General features: G+C 42.8%; 1 protein-coding gene and 1 pseudogene across 2 annotated transcripts in view; one reads left to right on the top strand and one right to left on the bottom strand.

Moving 5' to 3' along the window:
* Positions 1 to 25,634, bottom strand: part of FAM186A (family with sequence similarity 186 member A) — a 71,018-nt gene that overhangs the window by 31,060 nt on the left and 14,324 nt on the right. For both annotated transcript variants that reach the window (XM_024347866.3, XM_024347865.3), the window contains exons 2-3: positions 5,881 to 6,100; positions 3,495 to 3,665 (exon numbers count right to left, since the gene is read on the bottom strand). In XM_024347866.3, coding sequence (XP_024203634.3) covers positions 3,495 to 3,665; positions 5,881 to 6,100 — 391 coding nt within the window. The remainder of the gene's footprint in view (positions 1 to 3,494; positions 3,666 to 5,880; positions 6,101 to 25,634) is intronic.
* Positions 8,408 to 8,854, top strand: LOC107967514 (large ribosomal subunit protein uL24-like; annotated as a pseudogene).

Genomic DNA, 25,634 nt, shown 5'->3' with positions numbered 1-25,634 from the left:
GTGGATCACTTGAGGCCAGGAGTTCGTGACCAGCCTGGCCAATATGGTGAACTCTACTAAAAAAACAAAAATTAGCCAGGCGTGGTGGCGCATGCCTGTAGTCCCAACTACTTGGGAGGCTGAGGCAGGAGAACCACTTGAACCTGGGAAGCGGCGGTTGCAGTGAGCCGAGATCACACCACTGTACTTCAGCCTGGGCAACAGAGTGAGACTCTGTCTGAAAAAAAAAAAAAAAAAGACACACATTTGAAAAGATTTGCAGAATGTCTGAGTGAGAAAATCAGCAATCTTTTTCTTCCCAAAAGGCAAAGATAAAACAGGGCAAAATTGCCAAAACAACTATTTTAGGACTTTGAAATTGACCAAAGGCATACAACACATTGAGAAGCATTTATTTACGAAAAACTACTGAACCTCAGTAACAAACAGGGAAAGTTTGCAAACTTGGAGTCGCGTCCATCCTCAACCGCCAGATCCATGGCCTGGAACTTCTACCAGAGTGAGGCAGGCTGTGGGGACTGACAACTCTACTGCCTACAGGGATGATTTGACTTGGAGCAAAGCCTGGAAAAGCCCATGCCTAGTGGCATTGTCGGCTGAGGCAGGAGAATCGCTGAACCCAGGAGGCAGACATTGCAGTGAGCCGAGATCACGCCACTGCACTCCAGCCTGGGTGACGGAGTGAGACTGTCTCAAAAATAAATAAATAAATAAATAAATAAATGAAAAGAAATCATACAAAGTATGTTTCCCAATTGCAATGGGATCTACATATATATAAGGATTATATATAATGTCATACTAATTCTTCTGCCTCTCTTATTGAACCCTGAGTGATACGAGTTCTTAGTACAATACTAAAATCATGATTCATAAAAAAAATTGATACATTTATTGGATTTCATCAACATTAAACACTTTTAGGCTTCAAAAACACCACTAAGAAAATGAAAAGACAAGTCATAGGCAGGGAGAAAATATTTGCAAATCACTTTTCTGATAAAGGACTTATATCCAGCCAGATGTGGTGACTCATGCCTATAATCCCAGAACTTTGGGAGGCTGAGGCAGGAGGATCATTTGAGCTCAGGAGTTTGAGACTAGCCTGGACAACACGATGAGACTCTGTCTCTACAAAAAGTTTTTAAAAATTAGCTGAGTGTGGTAGCACACACCTGTAGTCCCAGCTACTCAGGAGACTGAGGCAGGAGGATCCCTTGAGCCCAGGAATTCCAGGCGGCAGTGTACTATTATTGTACCAATGCACCCCAGCTTGGACGACAGAGCAAAATCCTGTCAAAAAAAAAAAAAAACCTATATCCAGAAGCTGTAAAGAAATGTTAAAACTCGGCCAGGCGCAGTGGCTCATGCCTATAATCCCAGCACTTTGGGAGGCCGAGGAGGGTGGATCACGAGGTCAGGAGTTCAACATCAGCCTGGCCAAGATGGCGAAATTCCATCTCTACTAAAAATACAAAAATTAACCATGCGTGGTGGCATGCGCCTGTAATCCCAGCTACTCGGGAGGCTGAGGCAGGAGAATCGCTTGAACCCAGGAGGTGGAGGTTGTAGTGAGCTGAGATCGCACCACTGCACTCCAACCTGGGCGACAGAGTAAGACTCTGTCTCAAAAAAAAAAAAAAAAAAAAGTTAAAACTCAATTTCAAAAATGGGCAAGTACTTGAATAGATATTTCACCAAAAAATGTACAGAAATAGCTTAATAAGCACATGAAACATGCTCAGTATCATTTGCCATTAGGAAAATGCAAACCAAAACCACAGTGAGATACCACTTCACAGGTACTAGGAAGGCCATAATAAAAAAAAAAGACAGACAGAGGCCGGGTGCCTCTAATCCCAGCACTTTGGGAGGCAGAGGCGGGTGGATCACCTGAGGTCAGGAGCTTGAGACCAGCCTGACCAACATGGAGAAACCCCATCTCCACTAAAAATACAAAATTAGCAGGGCATGGTGACACGTGCCTGTAATCCCAGCTACTAGGGAGGCTGAGGCAGGAGAATCGCTTGAACCCGGGAGGTGGAGGTTGCAGTGAACTGAGATCACGCCACTGCACTCCAGCCTGGGCAACAAGAGTGAAACTCCGTCTCAAAAAAAAAAAAAAGACAGACAATAACAAGTGTTGTTGAGGAAATGGAGAAATTGGAACCTGTGTACATTGCTGATGAGAGTGTAAAATGGTACAGTCACTTTGGAAAACAGTTAAGAGTTTCTTTAAAAGTTAAACATAAACTTACCATATGTCCTAGCAATTCGACTCCTAGCTATCTACCCCCCCAAAAAAGTGGGTAAATAATGGCATTATTTATAAAAGCCCCAAAGTGGAAACAATTCATATGTATATCAACTGGTGAATGGGTAAACAAAATGTGGTATATCCAAACAACTGTGTAAACTAACAATGAAAATAAATTACCAAAATGCCCTATAACATGGCTGAATTTCAAAAACATTATGCTAGTTGAAAGAAAATAGACAGAAAATACCACATACAATATGATTCTGTTTGTGTGAAATATCCAGATAAAACAAATGTAGTGTGAGAGAAAATACATTAGTGACTGTGTGGTGCTGCTGATGGGTATAAGGACTGACTATAAATTAGTATGAGGGATCTTTTCGGGATAATGGAAATGTTCTAAAATTAGATTGTTGGCCGGGTGCTGTGACTCACACCTGTAATCCCAGCACTTTGGGAGGCCAAGGCTGGTGGATCATTTGAGGTCAGGAGTTTGAAACCAGTCTGGCCAACATGGTAAAATCCCTGTCTCTACTAAAAATACAAAAAATTAGCCAGGCGTGGTGGCAGGTGCCTGTAATCCCAGCTACTCGGGGAGCTGAGGCACAAGAATCGCTTGAACCCAAGAGGTGGAGGTTGCAGTGAACTGAGATCTGGCCACTGCACTCCAGCCTGGGTAACCACTGCACTCCAGCCTGGGTAACAGAGTGATACCCTGTCTCAAAAAAAAAATTAAATTAATAAATAAATTTAAAATAAATAAAAATAAAATTAGATTGTGGTGATAAATGCACAACTCTGTAAATACACAGAAAATCATTTAATTGTACACTTAACATGTATGCACATTATACCTCAATAAAGCTGTTTTTTTTTTGGCTGGGTGCAGTGGCTCACGCCTGTAATCCCAGCACTTTGGAAGGCCGAGGCAGGTGGATAATTTGAGGTCAGGAATTTGAGACTAGCCTGGCCAACATGGTGAAACCCTGTCTTTACTAAAAATACAAAAATTGGCCAAGCGTGGTGGTACACGTCTGTAGTTCCAGCTACTCTGGAGGCTGAGGCAGGAGAATCACCTGAAACCTGGAGGTGGAGGTTGCATTGAACTGAGATCAGGCCACTCACTGCACACCAGCCTGGGTGACAGAGCGAGACTGAAAAAAAAAAAAGTTGTTTCTTTAAGAAAAAGTCAAATTCCGTCTACTCCAGCTCCAAAATCATAAAGCACCCTTACATATTTTTTTCTTTTGTTTCTTCTTTTCGTCGAGGAAAGATGTACTAAATCTGCTTAGTATCTTGACATTGTTCTCAATAGCTTTTAACGTGTCCGGTAACAACTCCATTTGTGCTATCCAGTGGTAGTGTTCATCAACATCCATTAGAGTCATCTCAGACAAAACATCATCTTGAAGAGAGTAAAAAAAAAAATCATTTTTGTGCAGAAAAATAAATAACTATAGCTACATAGGCTTATAATATTGGGTAACTACTCAATACAGTAATATTGGGGAATATAGGTATCTCACACTTACTGCCATTCTGAGGCTTTTCTCTATGAAGAAATTAAAAAGGAAGAAACTTGGAATAGAAGGCTAAATAGTAAGTCTTAGACATAAAGACATGAATCAGATTAAAAAGTGTCTATTTGGTTTGGTACCTAAAATGTGTGTGTGTGTGTTTTGTTTTGTTTTGTTTTGAGACAGAGTCTTGCTTTGTTGCCTAGGCTGGAGTGCAGAGGCGCAATCTCCACTCACTGCAACCTCTGCCTCCCAGGTTCAAGCGATTCTCCTGCCTCAGCCTCCCGAGTAGCTGGGATTACAGGCATGTGCCGCCATGCCCAGCTAATTTTTGTATTTTTAGTAAAGACGGGGTTTCACCATGTTGGCCAGGCTGGTCTTGAACTCCTGACCTCAGGTGATCTGCCTGCCTCAGCCTCCCAAAGTGCTGGCATTACAGGCATGAGCCACCACACCCGGCCTATGTGTGTGTGTTTTAATATTGGAGATCTAAGCCCCAATTAACTCATTTGGCAAGTTTATCCAGTTGTCTTTTTTTTTTTTTTTTTTTTTTTAAGAATGAGTCTGGCTCTGTCACCCAGGCTGGAGTGCAGTGGTGCAATCTCAGCTCAGTGCAACCTCTACCTCCCAGGTTCAAGCGATTCTCCTGCCTCAGCCTCCCTAGTAGCTGGGACCAGAGGTGTGTGCCACCACACCCAGCTACTTTTTGAATTTTTAGTAGAGATGGGGTTTCACCATGTTGGCCAGGCTGGTCTCAAACTCCTGACCTGGGGTGATCTGCCAGCCTCGGCCTCCCAAAGGAGCTGGGATTACCAGCATGAGCCACCGCGCCCGGCCATTATCCAGTATTTCTAACCCTCGCTGCATGAAATTTCTAGCAACAAAATAAAATTCCCTTTTTTGATATTCTTAGTTTATTCATTCTTGTTGTTGTTGTTGTTGTTTTTGTTGTTGTTTTGGAGACAGTCTCACTCTGTCACCCAGGCTGGAGTGCAGTGGCACGACCTTGGCTCACTGCAATCTCCACCTCCCGGGTTCAAAGAGTACTCCTACCTCAGCCTCCCGAGTAGCTGGGAATAGAGGCATATGCCGCCACACCCAGCTAATTTTTTGTATTTTAGTAGAGACGAGGTTTCACCGTGTTGCCCAGGCTGGTCTTGAACTCCTGAGCTCAGGCAATCCACCTGCCTTGGCCTCCCAAAGTGCTAGGATTACAGGCGTGAGCCACCGCACCTGGCCAGTTTATTCATTCTTTCATTCAACCAGTGTCTACTCTGACGTGTGCTATTCTAGATGCTGTGGATACAACATTAAGTAAAACAAGTTCCCTAACTTCATACTGCTTACCTTCTGGTGAAAGGAGAGAGAGAAAAGGTTAATTATATAGGAAGTCAGATACTAATGCTATAGACAAAAATAAAGAAAGGTAGGCCGGGCGCAGTGGCTCATGCCTGTAATCCCAGCACTTTGGGAAGCCAAGGCAGGTGGATCATTTGAGGTAGGAGTTCAAGACCAGCCTGGCCAACATGGTGAAACCTTGTCTCTACTAAAAATACAAAAATTAGCCGGGCGTGGTGCTGCATGCCTCTGGTCCCAGCTACTAGGGAGGCTGAGGCAGGAGAATCGCTTGAGCCTGGGAGGCGGGAGTTGCCGTGAGCTGAGATCGTGCCACTGCACTCCAGTCTGGGTGACACAGTGAGAACCTGTCTCAAAAAAAAAAAAAAAGGGTAAAGTGTAAGGAAAAGTACCAGGTGGTAGGGAATGGGGATGGTCAGAGAACATCTCATTTCAAAGTGGAATTTAAGCAGGGAATGAGCCATGTGTCCATCTGGTGGAAGATGCTCCAGATAAGGGAATAGTATGCATAAAGACACTGCTGGCATGCTTTAAAAAAAGCAAGGAGGCCAGCATAGCTGGCACTAAGTGAATAAGCCTATATTTTTCCTATTTTATTCCTACTGGAATAGAGGATAACCATTCTCTGAATAACCTCCTTAGTCTTTTCTTCTTTAATCTGATTAATCCTTCAAAATTTACTTATATATTCTCTTCTCTTTTTCATTAACTTTATGGTTTTCCTCTGAACCGCTTCTGTAAACTTACTCCATTCTTCCAACCAGGCCAGAATGTTGGCAAGAGTCTTTTCTCTTATTTCAATAGTCTTAGCATAAGTAGCCATTTTCTCAAGAAAATTGGTTCTCTGTTTTTTCTTATGTTCTGTAAGGGAGACATTCCTTTCAGAGGACGAGTTAAAAACAAGAGTATAGCGAGTCATTATCCGATGCACATTGTTCATTATTTCACTCAGCTGCATATCAATGTCCTGTCAGAATAAGAAGGGGGCATGTATTAATCTTCAGTTTGAAAAGAAGCTTTGGTCATCTTTCTTCTCAGAACGTCAGTGACAGTTAATTGAAAGCTATCCAATTAAAGTCTTGCTAATTCTAGCTTTTATTGTGAGTCTCAAATTTTCCCTCTTAAAAAAAAAATTCCTTTTTCTGCCTTCATCATCCTAGCAATGCTATGATATAATGGAAAGAGCATTGGGTTTGAAGCCATATCTGGATCTTAACTCTAGGTCTTTCATTAAAATGACTTTTAATAAATCACGGTATGTCTGAGCTCCCTCTGCCGCCTCTGTAAAATGATGGAGATACTAAATACACAGTTGATGTGAAGTGTATAAAATTTGTGAAAGTGCTTTATAAGCTGTAGCTGCTAAGAAAAAAAAGAAAGAAAGAAAGAAAGAAAGAAAAAGAAAACAGAAAAAAATGCAAGTTGCTTCTTTTTTCCTTTCTTACCTGGAAAGCAGTTATCAGACTATGCCTCAAACATACTTTTCTTTCATTATCTCCTTTGCTCAAGAATCTTACCACTTATTAGCTTAGTACATTGAGTATATGGGGAAGAAAAAGAATTTTATCAGCAAATCTCTTTTCTTCACTCTATCCTAGAAATTTTTTACGGATGTAATTACTACCTCATATATGGCACTTGGAAATTTGTGAAATCATTTTTGGTTGTCATAATAATTGTGAGGATGGACTACTGGCATTTAGTAGAGGGTACTAAGGAATGCTAGCCCACCCTACAGTGCAGTGGACAGTATCACACAGTGAAGAACTGTTTCAAATCCTGTGTGATTTTTGTGTGTCTCACCGGAATTCATGTAGGAAAAAAAAAATCTGTTTATAATTATCCAAGCCTTAAACCAAACTCCTTTTAAAATATAAACACAAGGCTGGGTGCGGTGGCTCACGCCTGTAATCCCAGCACTTTGGGAGGCTGCGGAGGGCAGATCGCGAGGTCAGGAGATCGAGACCATCCTGGCCAACACGGTGAAACCCTGTCTCTCCTAAAAAAAAATACAAAAAATTAGCTGGGCGTGGTGGCGGGTGCCTGTAGTCCCAGCTACTGGGGAGGCTGAGGCAGGAGAATAGCATGAACCCGGGAGGTGGAGCTTACAGTGAGCCGAGATCACGCCACTGCACTCCAGCCTGGGCGACAGAGCGAGACACTGTCTAAAAATAAATAAATAAATAAATAAATAAAATAAAAATAAAAATAAAAATAAAATAATATAAAATATAAACACAGACCAAGAGCAGTGTCTCACACCTGTAATCCAAGTGCTTTGGGAGACCAAAGCGGGAGGATCTCTGGAAGCCATGCATTCGAGACCAGCCTGGGTGACAAAGTGAGATCCTGCCTCTAAAAAATAAAATTTTTTTTGGCCAGGCATGGTGGCTCATGCCTGTAATCCCAGCACTCTGGGAGGCCGAGGTGGGTGAATCACCTGAGGTCAGGAGTTCGAGACCAGCCTGGCCAGCATGGTAAAACCCCGTCTTTACTAAAAATACAAAAAATAGCCAGGCATTGTGGTGGATGCCTGTGATTCCAGCTACTCAGGAAGCTGAGGCAGGAGAATGTCTTGAACCCAGGAGGTAAAGGTTGCAGTGAGCCGAGATCGCGCCATTGCACTCCAGTCTGGGCAACAAGAGTGAAACTCCGTCTCAAAAAAAAAAAAAAAAAAAAAATTAACATCATGTGTTTTTTGCCCAATTTAATGATACACTGCAATTTCCAGGAATACAAATACTACGTAAATCAATTAAAAAAGTTCTTTAAAATTTCTTCAAGAAAATTTCACCATTCTGGAACACCACAATACCAACAGCAATGCACTAGTGATAATAGTATTTAGTGCCAGTACAATAAAACTGAATTTGTATCAGCCTCCATTTGTATCTTTCATATTTATTTTAATTTTATGTATCAACGCAAGCCTCGGTCTACTTCTAGTGAAGTTTGACCTAGGATTTACACGCTGAAATGCATGTTATTATAAATTGCTTTCCTTTTACTTATACTCACACATATTAATTTTTAAAGTATAGGTAGTTTATCTATGAATATCATTTTAGAGGAATAAAGAGAATGTTAAAAATATTTTTTAAAGGCACAGTAAATCTGACAGTTAAGAACCACTGGTTCACCCCTTCCAACTTTATTATTCTTTCATTTTGGCTTCAGACAAACTGAACTTTCTCTACAGTCCGTATAATAAGAGTAAGATAAGTGTGTAGTTCTCTTCCCTTTTGCCGCCATCTCCGAAGCCGGGGTGGCCAAAATGAAGTTCAATCCCTTTGTGACTTCCGACTGAAGCAAGAATCACAAAAGGCATTTCAATACACCTTCCCACATTCGCAGGAAGATTATGTCTTCCCCTCTTTCCGAAGAGCTGAGACAGAAGTACAACATGCGATCCGTGCCCATCTGAAAGAATGATGAAGTTCAGGTTGTATGAGGACACCATAAAGGTCAGCAAATTGGCAAAGTAGTCCAGGTTTACAGGAAGAAATATATTATCTACATTGAACAGGTGCAGCGGAAAAAGGCTAATGGCACAACTGTCCATGTAGGCCCTCGCCCCAGCAAGGTGGTTATCACTAGGCTAAAACTGGACAAAGACCGCAAAAAGATCCTTGAACAGAAAGCCAAATCTCGCCAAGTAGGAAAGGAAAAGAGCAAATACAAGGAAGAAACAATTGAGAAGACGTAGGAATAAAGTAATCTTATATACGAGCTTTGATTAATACTTGAAACAAACAAAAAAAAGAGTAAGATTTGGATTTTGCCAAACAAATCATCATGCAAAATGAGTATTCTGATGTTAGGTGTATTTGCTGTTACAGCAAATAATAATTTAAGTCAGGAACACAGGTGAGCCAAGGCAAAGTTTGCTAAACCAAATGATGAAGAATAACATTACAAGCTAACATATAGCACAGTGAACAAAGAAAAGATACTACTAACTCCTCATAAATTCTCCCAGAAAAGTGAAGAGGAAGAAACACTTCCCAACTCATCCTTTGAGGCCAACGTATATCGAAGCCAGACAAAGGCACTACAAAATAAGAAAACTAAATACAAACATGCCTGATGAATATTGATACAGAAAACCTTAGCAAAATACTAGTGAACAGAATTCAACAGCATGTTAAAGGGATTATACACCACGATCAAGTGAGATTTATTTCTGGAATGCAAGGATGATTAAATATATGTAAATCAATCAATGCAATGTGCCAAATGAACAGAATGACCAAAAAACAAAACAAAACAAAACACGTGATCATCACAATTGATGCAGAAAAAGCATTTGACAAAATTTAACACCCTTTCATTACTTAAAAAAAAAAAAATTACACAAGAGGCTGGGCACAGTAGCTCACGCCTGTAATCCCAGCACTTTGAGAGGCCAAGACAGAAGTTTCACTTGAGTCCAGGAGTTCGAGACCAGCCTGAGCAACATGGTGAAACCCTGGCTCTACAAAAAATAAAAAATATCAGCCAGGTATGGTGGTGTGTGCTTATAGTTACAGCTAGTCAGGAGGCTGAGGTGGGAGGATTACTTGAACCTGGGAGGTCAAGGCTGCAGTAAGCCATGATTATGCCACTGCACTCCAGCCTTGGTGACAGAGTGAGCCCCGGTCTTAACACAAACAAAAAACATACACAAAAGAAACTAGAAATAGAAGAAAACTTCTTCAACATAATAAAGGCCATATACGAAAAGCCCACAGGTTATAATATATTCAACAGTGAAAGACTGAAAGTTTTTCCTCCAAGATTAGGAACAAGGCAAGGATGCCCACTTTCACCATCTATCTAACCTGGTATTGGAAATCCTAGACAATTAGGCAAGAAAAAGAAATGAAGGCCAGACACGGTGGCTCACGCCTGTAATCCTAGCACTTTGGGAGGCCGAGGCGGGCGGATCATGAGGTCAGGAGATCGAGACCATCCTGGCTAACACAGTGAAACCCCGTGTCTACTAAAAATACAAAAAAATAGCCAGGCGTGGTGGCAGGTGCCTGTAGTCCCAGCTACTCGGGAGGCTGAGGCAGGAGAATGGCGTGAACCTGGGAGGCAGAGCTTGCATGAGCTGAGACTGTGCCACTGCACTCCAGCCTGGGAGACAGAGCGAGACTCTGTCTCAAAAAAAAAAAAAAAAAGAAAGAAATAAAAGGCACACAATTTGGAAAGGAAAAAGTAAAATTATCTCTGTTCATAGATAACATGATCTTAAATTGTAGAAACCCTACATATGTAGAAAACTCTATATATGTAGAAAGCCCTAAGGATTATCCTCTGTGTGCATGTGCGCGCACACACACACACACACAAACACACTATTAGAACAATAAATTCAGCAAAGTTGCAGGGTAAAACATACATACAAATCAGTCACTTTGCTAACTACACTAACACTGAGCAATATGAAAAAGAAATTAAGAAAACAATGCCATTTATAATAGCATCAAAAATAATAATATATTTAGAAATCGCAGCTCATGCCTGTAATCCCAGCACTTTGGAAGGCCGAGGCGGGTGGATCACCTGAGGTTGGGAGTTCAAGACCAGCCTGGCCAACATGGTGAAATCCTGTGTCTACAAAAATACAAAAATTATTCAGCTATGATGGTGGGTGTTTGTAATCCCAGCTACTCAGGAGGCTGAGGTGGGAGAATCACTTGAACCTGGGAGGCAGAGGTTGCAGTGAGCTGAGATCACGCCACTACACTCCAGCCTGGGTAACAGAGAGCGACTCTGTCTCAAAAATAATAATATTGAGAGGCCGAGACAGGTGGATCACTTGAGGTCAGGAGTTCGTGACAAGCCTGGCCAACATGGTGAAACCCCATCTTTACTAAAAATACAAAAATTAGCCAGCATGGTGGTGGGCATTTATAATCCCAGCTACTCAGGAGGCTGAGGCAGGAGAATTTCTTCACCCGGGAGGTGGATCTTGCAGTGAGCCATGATCGCGCCACTGCACTGCAGCCTGGGCAACAGAGCAAGACTCTGTCTCAAAAATAAATAAATAAATAAATAAATATTTTAAATAATAATAATAAATTTAGAAATAAACTTACCCAAGGAGGTAAAAGACTTGTTGTTTTCACTACAAAATGTTACTGAGAGAAATTAAAGAAAACACAAGTAAATGGAAAGATATCACATATTTATGGATTGGAATATTTAATATTGTTAAGATGTCAATACTACCCAAACCAATCTACAGATTAATGCAATCCCTATCAAAATCCCAATGGCTTTTTTTTCTTTTGCAGCAATAGAAAAATTCATCCTAAAATTTACATGGAATCTCAAGGGATCCTGAATGGCTGAAACAATCTTGAAAAAGAATAACAAAGTTGGAGATCCCACATTTTCTGATTTCAAACTTATTCCAAAGCTACATTAATCAAAATAATGTGGTACAGGCATAACGACAGGCATATAACCTGATGGAATAGAATAGAGAGCCCATAAATAAACACCAAGTTAACAGTATGTGTATAGTATAGTATATTCATAGCATAAGGTAAAATTATTTTCCGTAAGGATTCTAAGGCCATCCAATGAGGAAAGGACAGTCTTTTAAAAAAAAAAAAACACACACACAAATGTTGGTGGGAAAACTGAATACCTACACACGAAAGAATGAAGTTGGATCCTTATCTTATATCATATAAAAAATTAAACTCAAAATAGATTAAAGACCTAACACTTATAAAACACTTAGAAGAAAACACAGGAGAAAGGCTTCATGGCATTGGATTTGGCAATGATTTCTTGGTGACATGACACAAAATCACATGCAACAAAAGTAAAAATAGATAAATGGGCTGGGCACGGTGGCTCACTCCTGTAATCCCAGCACTCTGGGAGGCTGAGGCAGGCGGATCACGAGGTCAGGAGATCGAGACCATCCTGGCTAACATGGTGAAACCCCGTCTCTACTAAAAATACAAAAAAAATTAGCCAGGCATGGTGGTGGGCGCCTGTAGACCCAACTACTCGGGAGGCTGAGGCAGGAGAATTACTTGAACCCGGGAGGCAGAGGTTGCAGTGAGCTGAGATCGAGCCACTGCACTCCAGCCTCAGCCTGGGCGACAGAGTGAGACTCCGTCTCAAAAAAAAAAAAAAAAAGATAAATGGACTATATCAAAGTTAAAAACATTTGTTTGTCAAAGGACAAAAATCAACAGATTGAAAAGTCAACCTAGGAAATGGGAGAAAATATTTGCAAATTATATATCCACTAAGGGTTAATATCCACAATATATAAATAACTTATACAAACTCAATGTCAAAAAAGAAAAACCAAAAAACCCAAATAGGCTGTGCACTGGTGGTTCACCCCTATAATCCCAGGACTTTGGGAGGCTGAGGTGGACAGATCAGTTGAAGTCAGGAGTTTGAGACCAGCCTGGCCAACACTGTGAAACCCCGTCCCTACTAAAAATGCAAAATTTAGGCCGGGCGCGGTGACTCACGCCTGTAATCCCAGCACTTTGGGAGGCCGAGGAGGGTGGATCACGAGGTCAGGAGATCGAGACCATCCTGACTAACACAGTGAAACCCCGTCTCTACTAAAAATACAAAAAATTAGCCGGGCGTGGTGGCAGGCGCCTGTAGTCCCAGCTACTCGGGAGGCTGAGGCAGGAGAATGGCATGAACCCGGGAGGCGGAGCTTGCAGTGAGCAGAGATTGCACCACTGCACCCCAGCCTGGGCGACAGAGTGAGACTCCATCTCAAAAAAAAAAAAAAAAAAAATGCAAAACTTAGCCAGGCATGGTGGCACACTCCTGTAATCCCAGCTACTTGGGTGGCTGAGGCACAAGAATCACTTGAGCCTGGGAGGTAGAGGTTGCAGTGAGCCGAGATTGTGCCACTGCATTCCATCCTAGGCAACAGAGTGACACTCCATACCCCCCAAAAAACAAAAACAAAAACCCAAATAAACCAATTTTAAAATGGGCAAAGGATCCAAAAAAGATATACAAATGGCCCAAAAATATATGAAAATATGTTCAACGTAACTAGTAACTAGGAAAATGTAAATCAAAACCACAATGATATACTACTTCGTACCCATTAAGATGGCTACTATGAAAAAAACAGAAAATAACAAGTGTGGGTGAGGCTGTGCAAAATTGGAACCCTGTGCACTGCTGGTAGGAATGTAATATTGTGCAGCTGCTGTGAAGAAAAGGATGACAGTTCCTCCAGATATTAAAAATAGTATCACTATATGATCTAGCAATTGTTCTCTGTGTATACATCCAAAAGAATTATAAGCAGGGTCCCTAAGAAATATTTGTACACTCATGCTCATAGTGTCTTTATTCACAATAACCAAGAGGTAGAAGTAACCCGTGTCCATTGACAGATAAATGGATAAACAAAATGTGGTATATATTTATATATATACACAATGGAGGCCAGGCACAGTGACTCATGCCTGTAATCCCGGCACTTTGGGAGACTGAGGTGGGCAGGTCACTTGAGGTCAGGAGTTTGAGACCACGCTGGCCAACATGATGAAACCTCATGTTGCACTAAAAAACACAAAAATTAGCCAGGCATGGTGGCGGGTGCCTGTAATCCCAGCTACTTGGGAGACTGAGGCAGGAGAATCGCTTGAACCCAGGAGATGGAGGTTACAGTGAGCCAAGATTGCACCACAGCACTCCAGCCTGAGCAACAGAGCGAGACTTCATCTCAAAAAAAAAAATTTAATTCAATTTAATTTTTTTTTTTGAGGCAGAATCTTACTCTGTCACCTAGGCTAGAGTGCAGTGGCATGATCTCGGCTGACTGCAAACTCCACCTCAGGGTTCAAGTGATTCTCCTGCCTCAGCCTCCAGAGTAGCTGGGGTTACAGGTGCCTGCCTCCACGCCCAGCTAATTTTTGTATTTTTTAGTAGAGACGGGGGTTTCACCATCTTGGCCAGGCTGGTCTTGAACTCCTGACCTCATGATCCATCTGCCTCTGCCTCCCAAAGTGTTAGGATTACAGGCGTGAGCCACCGTGCCCGGCCAACTTAATTTAATTTTAAAATATACATAATAGAATGTTATTCAGCCTTAAAATTGAAGGATATTTTGACATACACTACAATATGGATGAACCTTGAACAGACTATGCTGAGTGAATAAGCCAGTCATAAAAAGACAAATACTTTATGACTCCACTTAAATGAGGTATCTAGAATAGTTGAATTCATAGAAACTAAGTACAGTTGTGGTTTTTAGGGGATAAGGAGAAAGGGAAATGGATATTGTTGTTTAATGGATATAGAACTTCAGTTTTGAAAGGTGAAATAGTTCTGACTTTGGTTGCAAAATAATGTATGGCAATATATATTCACACTTAAAACTATTGTACTATATACTTAAAAATAATTAAGGCAGTAAATTTTATGTATATTTTACCATAATTAATTTTTTTTTTTGAGACGGAGTTTCGCTCTTATTGCCCAGGTTGGAGTGCAATGGCATGATCTTGGCTCACGGCAACATCGGCCTCCTGGGTTCAAGCGATTCTCCTGCCTCAGCCTCCCAAGTAGCTGGGATTACAGGCATGCGCCACAATACCCAGTTAATTTTGTATTTTTAGTAGAGACGGGGTTTCACCATGTTGGTCAGGCTGGTCTCAAACTCCTAACCTCAGGTGATCCACCTGCCTTGGCCTCCCAAAGTGCTGGGATTACAGGCGTGAGCCATCGTGGCTGGCCCAATTAATTTTTTTTTAATTTAAAAAGGAATAATCAAACGTTAAGTATGGAAATATTGGAATCAGAAAAAGAGGTGATGCAGTTGTAGCAAATCTAACTTAAGTCAAGAACACAGGAGACGGGAGACAAAGTTGGCCAAGCCAAGTGATAAAGAATAACATCACAACTAATACATAGTATGGTGGTTAAGAAATAAATACGCCAGGTGCAGTGGCTCAAGCCTGTAATCCCAGCACTTTGGAAGGCCAAGGAGGGTGGATCATGAGGTCAGGCGTTCAAGACCAGCCTGGGCAACATAGTGAAACCCCATCTCTATTAAAAATACAAAAAATTAGCCGGGCATGGTGGCGGGCACCTGTAATCCCAGCTACTTGGGAGGCTGAGACAGGAGAATTGCTTGAACCTGGGAGGCAGAGGTTGCAGTGAGCCAAGATTGTGTCACTGCATGCCAGCCTGGGCGACAGTGTGAGACTCTGTCTCAAAAAAAAAAAAGAAATAATACTAGGCCGGGCACGGTGGTTCACATCTGTAATCCCAGCACTTTGGGAGGCCGAGGCGGGTGGATCACTTGAGGTCAGGAGTTGGAGACTGACCTGCCCAAGATGGTGAAACCCCATCTCTACTAAAAATACAAAAAATTAGCTGGGCATATTGGTGGGTGACTGTAATCCCAGGTACTTGGGAGTATGAGGCAGAGAATTGCTTGAACCCCGGAGGCGGAGGTTACTGTGAGCCGAGATGGTGCCACTGCACTCCAGTCTCCTGGGCGACAGAGCAAGACTCCGTCTAAAAAAAAAAAAAAGAAAGAAAGAAGGAAGGAAGGAAGGAGGAAGGAAGGAAGGAAGGAGGAGGGAGGGAGGGAGGAGGAGGGAGGGAGGGAGGGAGGGAGGAAGGAAGGAAGGAAGGAAAGAAGGAAGGAAGGAAGGAAGGAACGAAAGAAAGAAAGAACGAACGAAAGAAAGAAAGAAAGAAAGAAAGAAAGAAAAAAGAAAGAAAGAAAGAAAAGAAAGAAAGAAAAACTAGGCTGGGCAATGGTGGCTCACACCTGTAATCCCAGCAGTTTGGGAGGCTGAGGTGGGCATATCACGAGGTCAGGAATTCAAGACCAGCCTGGCCCACATAGTGAAACCCCGTCTCTACTGAAAATGCAAAAATTAGCCGGGTGTGGTGGCACGCACCTGTAGTCCCAGCTTCTTGGTAGGCTGAGGCAGGAGAACTGCTCAAACCCGGCAGGCAGAGGTTGCAGTGAGCCGAGACCACACCATTGCACTCCAGCCTGTATGACAGAGTAAGACTCCATCTCAAAAAAACAAAACAGAAAAAGAAATAATACTAATCACTCACAAACTTTTCCAAAAAGTTGAAGAGGAAGGAGCAATTCCTGACTCATTCTTTGATGTCAGCGTTACCCTGATATCAAAATCGGACAGATGTAAAAGAAGAAAACTACAAACCAATATCCCTCACCTCATGAAAATAGTCACAAAAAATGCTTCATAAGATTTTCATACCATCTCACACCAGTTAGAATGGCAATCATTAAAAAGTCAGGAAACAACAGGTGCTGGAGAGGATGTGGAGAAATAGGAACACTTTTACACTGTTGGTGGGACTGTAAACTAGTTCAACCATTGTGGAAGTCAGTGTGGCGATTCCTCAGGGATCTAGAACTAGAAATACCATTTGACCCAGCCATCCCATAACTGGGTATATACCCAAGGGATTATAAATCATGCTGCTATAAAGACACATGCACATGTATGTTTATTGCGGCATTATTCACAATAGCAAAGACTTGGAACCAACCCAAATGTCCAACAATGATAGACTGGATTAAGAAAATGTGGCACATATACACCATGGAATACTATGCAGCCATAAAAAATGATGAGTTCATGTCCTTTATAGGGACATGGATGAAATTGGAAATCATCATTCTCAGTAAACTATCACAAGAACAAAAAACCAAACACCGCATATTCTCACTCATAGGTGGGAACTGAACAATGAGAACACATGGACACAGGAAGGGGAACATCACACTCTGGGGACTGTTGTGGGGTGGGGGGAGGGGGGAGGGATAGCATTGGGAGATATACCTAATGCTAGATGACGAGTTAGTGGGTGCAGCACACCAGCATGGCACATGTATACATATGTAACTAACCTGCACATTGTGCACATGTACCCTACAACTTAAAGTATAATAATAATAAAGAAAGAAAGAAAGAAAAAAAGTTCTAAATAAAAATCTTTATAGAAATTAAAAAAAAAGATTTTCAAAAATTCTGGGACAGATAGGTGACCAATAAAATAAAATAGAAAATAGAAACAAACAATATCCTTAAAAAATAGTATCATGAACAAGTGGGATTTACCCTGGTATGCAAGGCTGATTCAAAATTTGATAATTTCTAAATGTAACTCACTATGTCAACGGATTAAAGAAGAACCATTTATCGCCTCGGTATATACAGAAAAAGAAGTTGACAAAATTCAACATTCATTCATGATTTCTAAAAGAAGCTCGATAATAAATGAGGAATAGAGGGTAATTTCCTCAACCTGATAAAGAGCATTTACAAAACATTTACAGCTAGCATCATACTTAATGGTAAACGTCTCAAGTGCTCTAAAGGTTCTGTTCTAATCACTTCTGCTCAACATTGGATAAATGTCCTAACCAATTCAATAAGGTCAAAAAAAGAAATACAGGAAAATGGATTGGAAAGAGAGAAGCAACATGGTTTCTATTTACAACAAAAAGTTTGTCCATGTAAAAACTCCCAAAGAATTTACCAAAGAGGCCAGGAGCAGTGTCTCACACCTGTAATCCCAGCACTTTGGGAGGCCAAGGCTGGCAGGTCACTTGAGTCCAGAAGTTCAGGACCAGACTGGCCAACATGACGAAACTCCCTTTCTATCAAAAATATAAAAATTAGCCGGGCGTGGTGGCATGTGCATGTAGTCCCATCTACCTGGGAGGCTGAGGCATGAGAATCGCTTGAACCCAGGAGGCAGAGGTTGCAGTGAGCCAAGATCGCTTCTCTGCACTCCAGCCTGGGCCACAGAGTGACACTCCATCTCAAAAAATAAATAAATAAATACAAATAAAATAAAACAAACCAAAAACCATTTATTTACACTAGTGATATACAATTACAAACTGAAATTTGGCCGAGTGTGGTGGCTCATGCCTGTAATCCCAGCAATTTGGGAGGCCAAGGTGGGTGGATCACCTGAGGTCAGGAGTTTGAGGCCAGCCTGGCCAACATGGTGAAACCCTGTCTCGACTAAAAATACAAAAAATTAGCCAGACATGTTGGCACACAACTATAATCCCAGCTACTTACGAGGCTGAGGCAAAAGAATCGCTTGAACCCGGGAGGCAGAGGTTGCAGCGAGCCGAGATTGCACCATTGCACTCCAACCTGGGCAACAAGAGTGAAGCTCTGTCTCAAAAAGAAAAAAAAAAAAAAAAAAGTAGCCAGGTATGGTGGTGCATACCTGTAATCTCAGCTAATCGGGAGGCTGAGGCAGGAGAATCGCCTGAACCTGGGAGGCAGAGATTGCAGTGAGCCGAGATTGTGCCACTGCACTCTAGCCTGGGTGACAGAGGGAGACTCCATCTCAAAAAAAGAAAAAGAAAAAGAAATTGAAATTTAATAAAACAGTGTCACAGGATCCTATGGGTGTCACTTTGCCAGCCAGAAACCTCTGTGGCCAGCGATACCTCTGCTTGAGTTTTGCTCATGCCCACTGGGCTCATTCCACCTACTAGGCCCAGCAAGCTGCCCTCAGATCGTGATACCGGCCCGGATCCCATGCCTGCCAAGGGTGAGCCAGGCATGGAGCACCGAGGGGTGTGTGAGCAAGCAAGTGCAGGGTCTGGCCACTGTGCACCCCCGCTGTAGCAGCAGGGCAGGCATCTCCAGGTGCTGGCACAAGCACTGGCTCTGGGAGAGGCTGTGGCTGGACCAGACATAACACAAGCAGGTTCTGCTGCAGGCACCAGTGTCTGGATGAGGGAAACTCAGTGGTGCCCAAAAGCTCAGAGGTCTGGGCCCTCAGAAGGATCACCACTTTTCACTCACACGGTCCGGGGGCATGTCACAACCCATAGCTCAGTGAGCAAGCTGGGGATGTGTTACAGCTCTTCTAGCTCCTGCTGTTCAGTCCCAAGTTCCTGTCTCATGTCTAGGAAGAATGAGTTTACACGGACAACTGAAGGGTGAGCAAGGTGGAGAGGAGCTTTACTGAGCAACAGAACAGCTCTCAGCAGAGAGGATACCTGAAGTGAGTAGCTCCTATCCGCAGGCAAGTCATCCCAACAAGGGTAGAGGAGACTTGAAGTGGGTAGCTGCTATCCAAAGGCAGGTAGGCCTGATGAGTATAGGCCACTCAAAGTGGATAGCTTCTGTCTGCAGGCAGGTAGTCCCTAGGAGTCTCTGAGTCTGGCTAAGTCTGGGGTTTTTATGGGCTCAAAAGGGAGGAAGTGCATGCTGACTGGTCCATGAGCAGCCATGGTGGGCCTGGTAAAAGTACCATCTGATCGGCCAAAAGGCATCAAGGAAGTTCTCACTCTGGTCCTGGACTCCACCCTAAACTGGCAATGTGGGTCGAACCTCCTTTTACCTCTCTCTCTCTCTTTTTTTTTTGTAGACAAGGTCTTATTCTGTTGCCCAGGCTGGAGTTCAGTGATGCAGTCATAGCTCACTGCAGCCTAGGACTCCTGGGCTCAAGAGATCCTTCCTCCTTCACCTCCCAAGTAGCTGGGACTACAGACGAGTGCCACCATGGTCAGCTAATTATTTTTTTATTTTTATTTTTTTTAGAGATGGGATCTCACTGTGTTGCTCAAGCTGGTCTGAAACTCCTGGGCTCAAATGATCCTCCCACCTCAGCCTCCTGAGTGCTTGGGATTATAGGCATGAGCCACTGCACCCAGCATAACTGTGTTTAAAGATGCACAATTTAAAGGGGCAATCTTCTGGAAGTGGAAAAAACACAAGGTTGGAAGAAACACCATTTGGCAATTAGGTAGTAAAAAGGGGGAAAAAAGAACTACAATCATCAGGACAGTATGGTATTGGTGTAATGACGGACAAATACATGAATGGAATAGAATAGAGTGTTTAGAAAAGGACTCACATACATGTGGTCAATTAATTTTTGACAGAGGTGCAAATGCAACTCAGTAGAGAAAGGACAGTCTTTTTAACAAGTGGTGTTCAAATAATTGAATATCCACAAACCAGAAGTGAAAAACAAGCTTTTATTCATATCTTGCACAATATTTCAAAAATTTAGTCAAATGAATCTATGAGCTAAATATAAAATTTAACACTATAAAACTTCTAGAAGAAAACATGGGAGAAAATACTTACGACCTTGGGTTAAGGCAATGATTTCTTTGATATAACAACGAAGACACAACCAATGAAAGTACAACACAAGGCCAGGCGCAGTGGCTCACGCCTGTAATCCTAGCACTTTGGGAGGCCGAGGCAGGTGGATCACCTGAGGTCAGGAGTTGGAGACCAGCCTAGCCAACATGGTGAAACCCTGTCTCTACTAAAAATACAAAAATTAGCCAGGCGTGGTGGCTGGCACCTATAATCCCAGCTACTTAGAAGGCTGAGGAAAGAGAATTGCTTGAACCCGGTGGGGGCAGAAGTTTCAGTGAGCCAAGATCGCGCCACTTCACTCCAGCCCGGGCAAAAGAGCAAAACTGCACCTCAAAAAAAAAAAAAAAAACAAGAAAAGAAAGAAAGTACAACATGATACATTAGATTTCACAAAAATGTAAGACTTCTGCAATATGAAAGATACTGTTAAGAAAATGAAAAGTCGGCGAAGCGAGGTGGCTCATGCCTGCTCATCCCAGCACTTTGGGCGGCCAAGGCAGGTGGATCACCTGAGGTCGGGAGTTCGAGACCAGGCTGACCAACATGGGAAAACCCTGTCTCTACTAAAAATACAAAATTAGCCAGCGTGGTGGCCACATGCCTGTAATCCCAGCTACTCTGGAGGCTGAGGTAAGAGAATTGCTTGAACCGGGAGGTGGAGGTTGCAGTGAGCCAAGATTGCGACATTACACTCCAGCCTCGGCAACAAGAGCGAAACTCCATCTCAAAAAAAAAAGAAAATGAAGTCAGCCGAGCACGGTGGCTCACGCCTGTAATCCCAACACTTTGGGAGGCCGAGGTGGGTGGATCACGAGGTCAGAAGTTCAAGACCAGCCTGGCCAAGATGGTGAAACCCTGTCTCTACTAAAAAGTACAAAAATTAGCCAGGTGCAGTGGCAGGCGCCTGTAATCCCAGCTACTCGGGAGCCTGAGGCAGGAGAATCGTTTGAACCCCAGGAGCAGAGGAAACAGTGAGCCGAGATTGCACCACTGCACTCCAGCCGGGGAGACAGAGTGAGACTCCATCTCAAAATATATATATACATATATGTAAATTGTATATATATATATACACACATATGTAAATTGTATATGTATACACACATACATATATATATACACACACACACATATATATATATATAATAAAATTTAAAAAAAGAAAATGAAAAGTCAAGCCACAGTCTGGGAATAAATATTTACAAATAATATCACTAGTGGGAATACAAATTGGCACAACTATTCTGGAAGAAAATGTGTCAGTGCTTAAAAGAACTTCAGGTACACTTAAATTTTAACCCAGCAATCCCATTTCTAGGAATATACCTTGGAGGTACAGCTTCAACCATATGAAAATGTCTGTGTAAGGTTACTTTCTGCAGCATTGTTTGTAATTATGAAGTATTGGAAATAACTTAAATGTCCATATATAGGAAAGTGGTTGAATTAACTATGGTATAACTGCACAATGGATTATTTAAAAGAATAAAGAAGGCTGGGTGCAGTGGCTCACGCCTGTAATCCCAGCACTTTGAGAGGCCGAGGCAGGCAGATCACCTGAGATTAGGAGTTTGAGACCGGCCTGGCCAACATGATGAAACCCCATCTCTACTAAAAATACAAAAATTGGGCCGGGCACGGTGGCTCACGCCTGTAATCCCAGCACTTTGGGAGGCCGAGGTGGGTGGATCATAAGGTCAGGAGATCGAGACCATCCTAGCTAACATGGTGAAACCCCATCTCTACTAAAAATACAAAAAATTAGCTGAATGTGGTGGTGGGCGCCTGTAGTCCCAGCTACTCGGGAGGCTGAGGCAGGAGAATGGCATGAACCCAGGAGGTGGAGCTTGCAGTGAGCCAAGATAGTGCCACGGCACTCCAGCCTGGTCAACAGAGCGAGACTCCCTCTCAAAAAAAAAAGAAAGAAAAAAGAGGGGAAAAAAAAAAAAAAAAAAAAAAAAAACTAAAGCACAGGCCGGGCTCAGTGGCTGATGCCTGTAATCCCATCACTTTGGGAGAGCAAGGCACGTGGATCACCTGATGTCGGGAGTTAGAGACCAGCCTGATCAACATGAAGAAACCCCATCTCTATTAAAAATACAAAAGTAGCCGGGCGTAGTGGAGCATGCCTGTAATCCCAGCTACTTGGGAGGCTGAGGCAGGAGAATCGCTTGAAACCGGGAGGCAGAGGTTGCAGTGAGCCAAGATTGCGCCATTGCACTCCAGCCTGGGCAACAAGAGCAAAACTCTGTCTCAAAAAAAAAAAAAGTAAAGCACAAAAGAATATAGCTATTGTATGTTACCCTTCATGTAAGAAAAAATGAGATATGAAAAATTATGCATGAATCTACTCATTTGTGCAAAATAAATACAAGAAGGATAAGCCAGAGGCTAGAGAGATTGGTTACATATAGGGTGTATGTGGGGAAAAGGTGGAAAGAAAGAAGGAATGACAATAGGGTAGCAAAGATAAGAAAGGAGTGACATTTTTCTGCATGTAGCTCTGACTTTTATCAGCACAGTAATGTTTCACATACATACCTTTCATATACTCGATAATAAACTGTTAAAACCAACCTGTATTTGGGCTGACCCAAAATGGAATACGAATACTAACAACTGAAATTAAGTGTATACAAATGAATAACATAACTTCACTTAGAAGAAAATAAATAGGTAGCAACTTTGAAAACAGTATATGAGTGGACAATGTAAGGCTAAATATAAAACAATGGTACATAAATGCAGTGCTACTTAATAAATGTCCTTCTTATATGCTTATGGATTAGTAATTCTGAAATTACATTATGTGTGTACTGGAAATCAACTAATAAATATATTGTATATAATAAGAACTGGTGTTGTTCGGGTGCGGTGGCTCACGTCTGTAATCCCTGCACTTTGGGAGGCTGAGGCTGGTGGATCACCTAAGGTCAGGAGTTCGAGACCGGCCTGGCCAACATGATGAAACCCTGTCTCTACTAAAAATACAAAAAAAAAAAAAAAAAATTATCTGGGCATGCTGGTGCGTGCCTGTAATCCCAGCTACTCAGGAGGCTGAGGCAGGAGAATCGCTTGAACCTGGGAGGTGGAGGTTGCAGTGAGCTGAGATCATGCCACTGCATTCCAGCCTGGGTGACAGAGTGAGACTGTCAAAAAAAAAAAAGAACTGGTGTGATGGGATATTTGGGGTGTCGCTTTTCTGGCCAGAAACCCCTGTGGCCAACTTTTGCCCAAGTTTTGCTCAGGCCCACTGGGCTCATTTCGCCCATTCAGCATTGCAGGCTGCACTCAGCTCATGCTACTGGCCTGGATCCCATGCCTGCCAAGGGTGAGCCAGGCATGGAGTGGCAAGGGGTATGTGAGCAAGTGAGCATTGGGCCCGGCCACTGTGCACAGCCAGGCATGCCACCTGTGGCAGGGTGGGCATCTCCAGGCACAGGCACAGGTGCCGACTCCCTGTGAGGCTGTGGCTGGACCAGGCATACTGCAAGCAGCTTCCACAGCTAGCACCAGGCAATGTGGTGGCACCCAGAAGCTTGGAGACACCAGGAACCACAGAGCCCCAAAGAGGATGTCGCAGCCCTGGCTTAGAGAGTTTCTAGGTCTGGGCTCCCCGAAGGGCCACAGCTCTTCTCTCTTTCTCTCTTCTTTCCTTCTCTCTACTCTCCTTCTTGTCACCTGCAACATGGCAAGCAAGGGGCGTGTTTCAGCCCTGTTTGTGTTACAGCTCTTTCAGTCCCACCATTCGGCAGGTCCCAAGTTCTTGTCTTGCATTCAGAAAGAATGAGCTATGCAGACAAGTGGAGGGTGAGCAAGGTGAAGAGGTGCTTTATTGAGTGACAGAACAGCTCAGAGGAGACCCTCAGTGGGTAGCTCCTCTCCACAGGTAGCTCATCCCAATGAGTGTCCAGCTGTCAGCAGAGAGGAGACCCACAGTGGGTAGCAGTGGGCCAAGGTTGCACCACTGCACTCCAGCCTGGGCAACAGAGCAAGATTCCGCCTCAAAAAAAAATTGACTAATTAATTAATTAAATGTAATGAAGAGATGGAAAAATATTCTGTGTAAATGGAAACCAAAAAAGAACAGGAGCAGCTATACTTATATAACTGAACATAAACTTTAAGTCAAACACTAATAGAGCCAGGCAGGTTTACATGATTGTAATCTTGGAAATTTGGAAGGCCAAGGTGGGAAGATCACTTGAGGACAGGAGTTTGAGAACAGCCTGGGCAATATTGCAAGACCTTGTCTCTACAAAAAATTAAAAAATTAGCCAGCATGGTGGCTTGTACCTGTAAGTCCCAGCTACTGAAGGGGCTGAGGTGGGAGAATCACTTGAGCCCAGGAAGTTGAGGCTGCTGTGAGCAATGATCGTGCCACTGCACTCCAGCGTGGGTGACAAGGAGAAAACCATCCAGGTCAAAGGACACCAAATATGAGGCAAACAGAAATCAAGTATCCCCTTTTGAGTAGGGAGTGGGGAAGAAGTGCTTGGAAAGTTGGTGATTTGGGGTTAGTCCCTAAAAACCACTTTAGGGTTTCTCTGCTCTGCCCACCCTCTGTAGAAGGTGGACACTGGTCAGTTAACAGATGACATGTTACTTGATGAGCGGTCACTTGATGCCCATGGCTTTTGTTTTAAAGACACATACACATATTGCGCCACTGCACTCCAGCCTGGGTGACAAGAGCAAAACTCCAACTCAAAAAAAAAAAAAATGACACACTCTTGTCCACACATGCTTAGAGATACGAGTAGGCTGGTCAACTTAAGCATGTTACTGGCAGAGGGGGTATTGGGGTTATTTTCTAGGGGGAATAGCATGTCACTTTAGCATGCTTTTTAATATATTAATTAAAAATATATATATATGGCCAGGCACAATGGCTCACGCCTGTAATATCAGCACTTTGGGAGGCTGAAGTGAGCAGATCACTTGAGGCCAGGAGTTCAAGACCAGCCTGGCCAACATGGTGAAACGCTTTCTCTACTAAAAATACAAAAATTAGCCAGGTGTGGTGGCTCACACCTGTAATCCCAGCTACGCAGGAGGCTGAGGCAGGAGAATCGCTTGAACCCGGGAGGCAGAGGTTGCAGTGAGCTGAGATCGTGCCACTGCACTCCAGCCTGGGCAACAGAGCAAGACTCTGTCTCAAAAAATAAATAAATAAATAAATAAATAAAAAGCAAAATAGAAGTTTAGATTTTAATAAAATTTGTAGGGTTTCCAAGTAATTTTTACAGAATTTACTTGTTTGCTTCAACTGTCTCCTTCTACCTCTGCTTTGAAGGAGATGAGGACAGGCCTGGATTTAAAATACTTGTAATTTTGTATCCTAACATCTCTTTGATC

The sequence above is a fragment of the Pan troglodytes genome, chromosome 10, assembly GCF_028858775.2.
Source record: "Pan troglodytes isolate AG18354 chromosome 10, NHGRI_mPanTro3-v2.0_pri, whole genome shotgun sequence".
In the NCBI taxonomy this organism is placed as follows: domain Eukaryota; kingdom Metazoa; phylum Chordata; class Mammalia; order Primates; family Hominidae; genus Pan; species Pan troglodytes.
The sequence above is the reverse complement of the archived record's forward strand: the minus strand, read 5'-3'. Positions and strand labels throughout refer to the sequence as shown.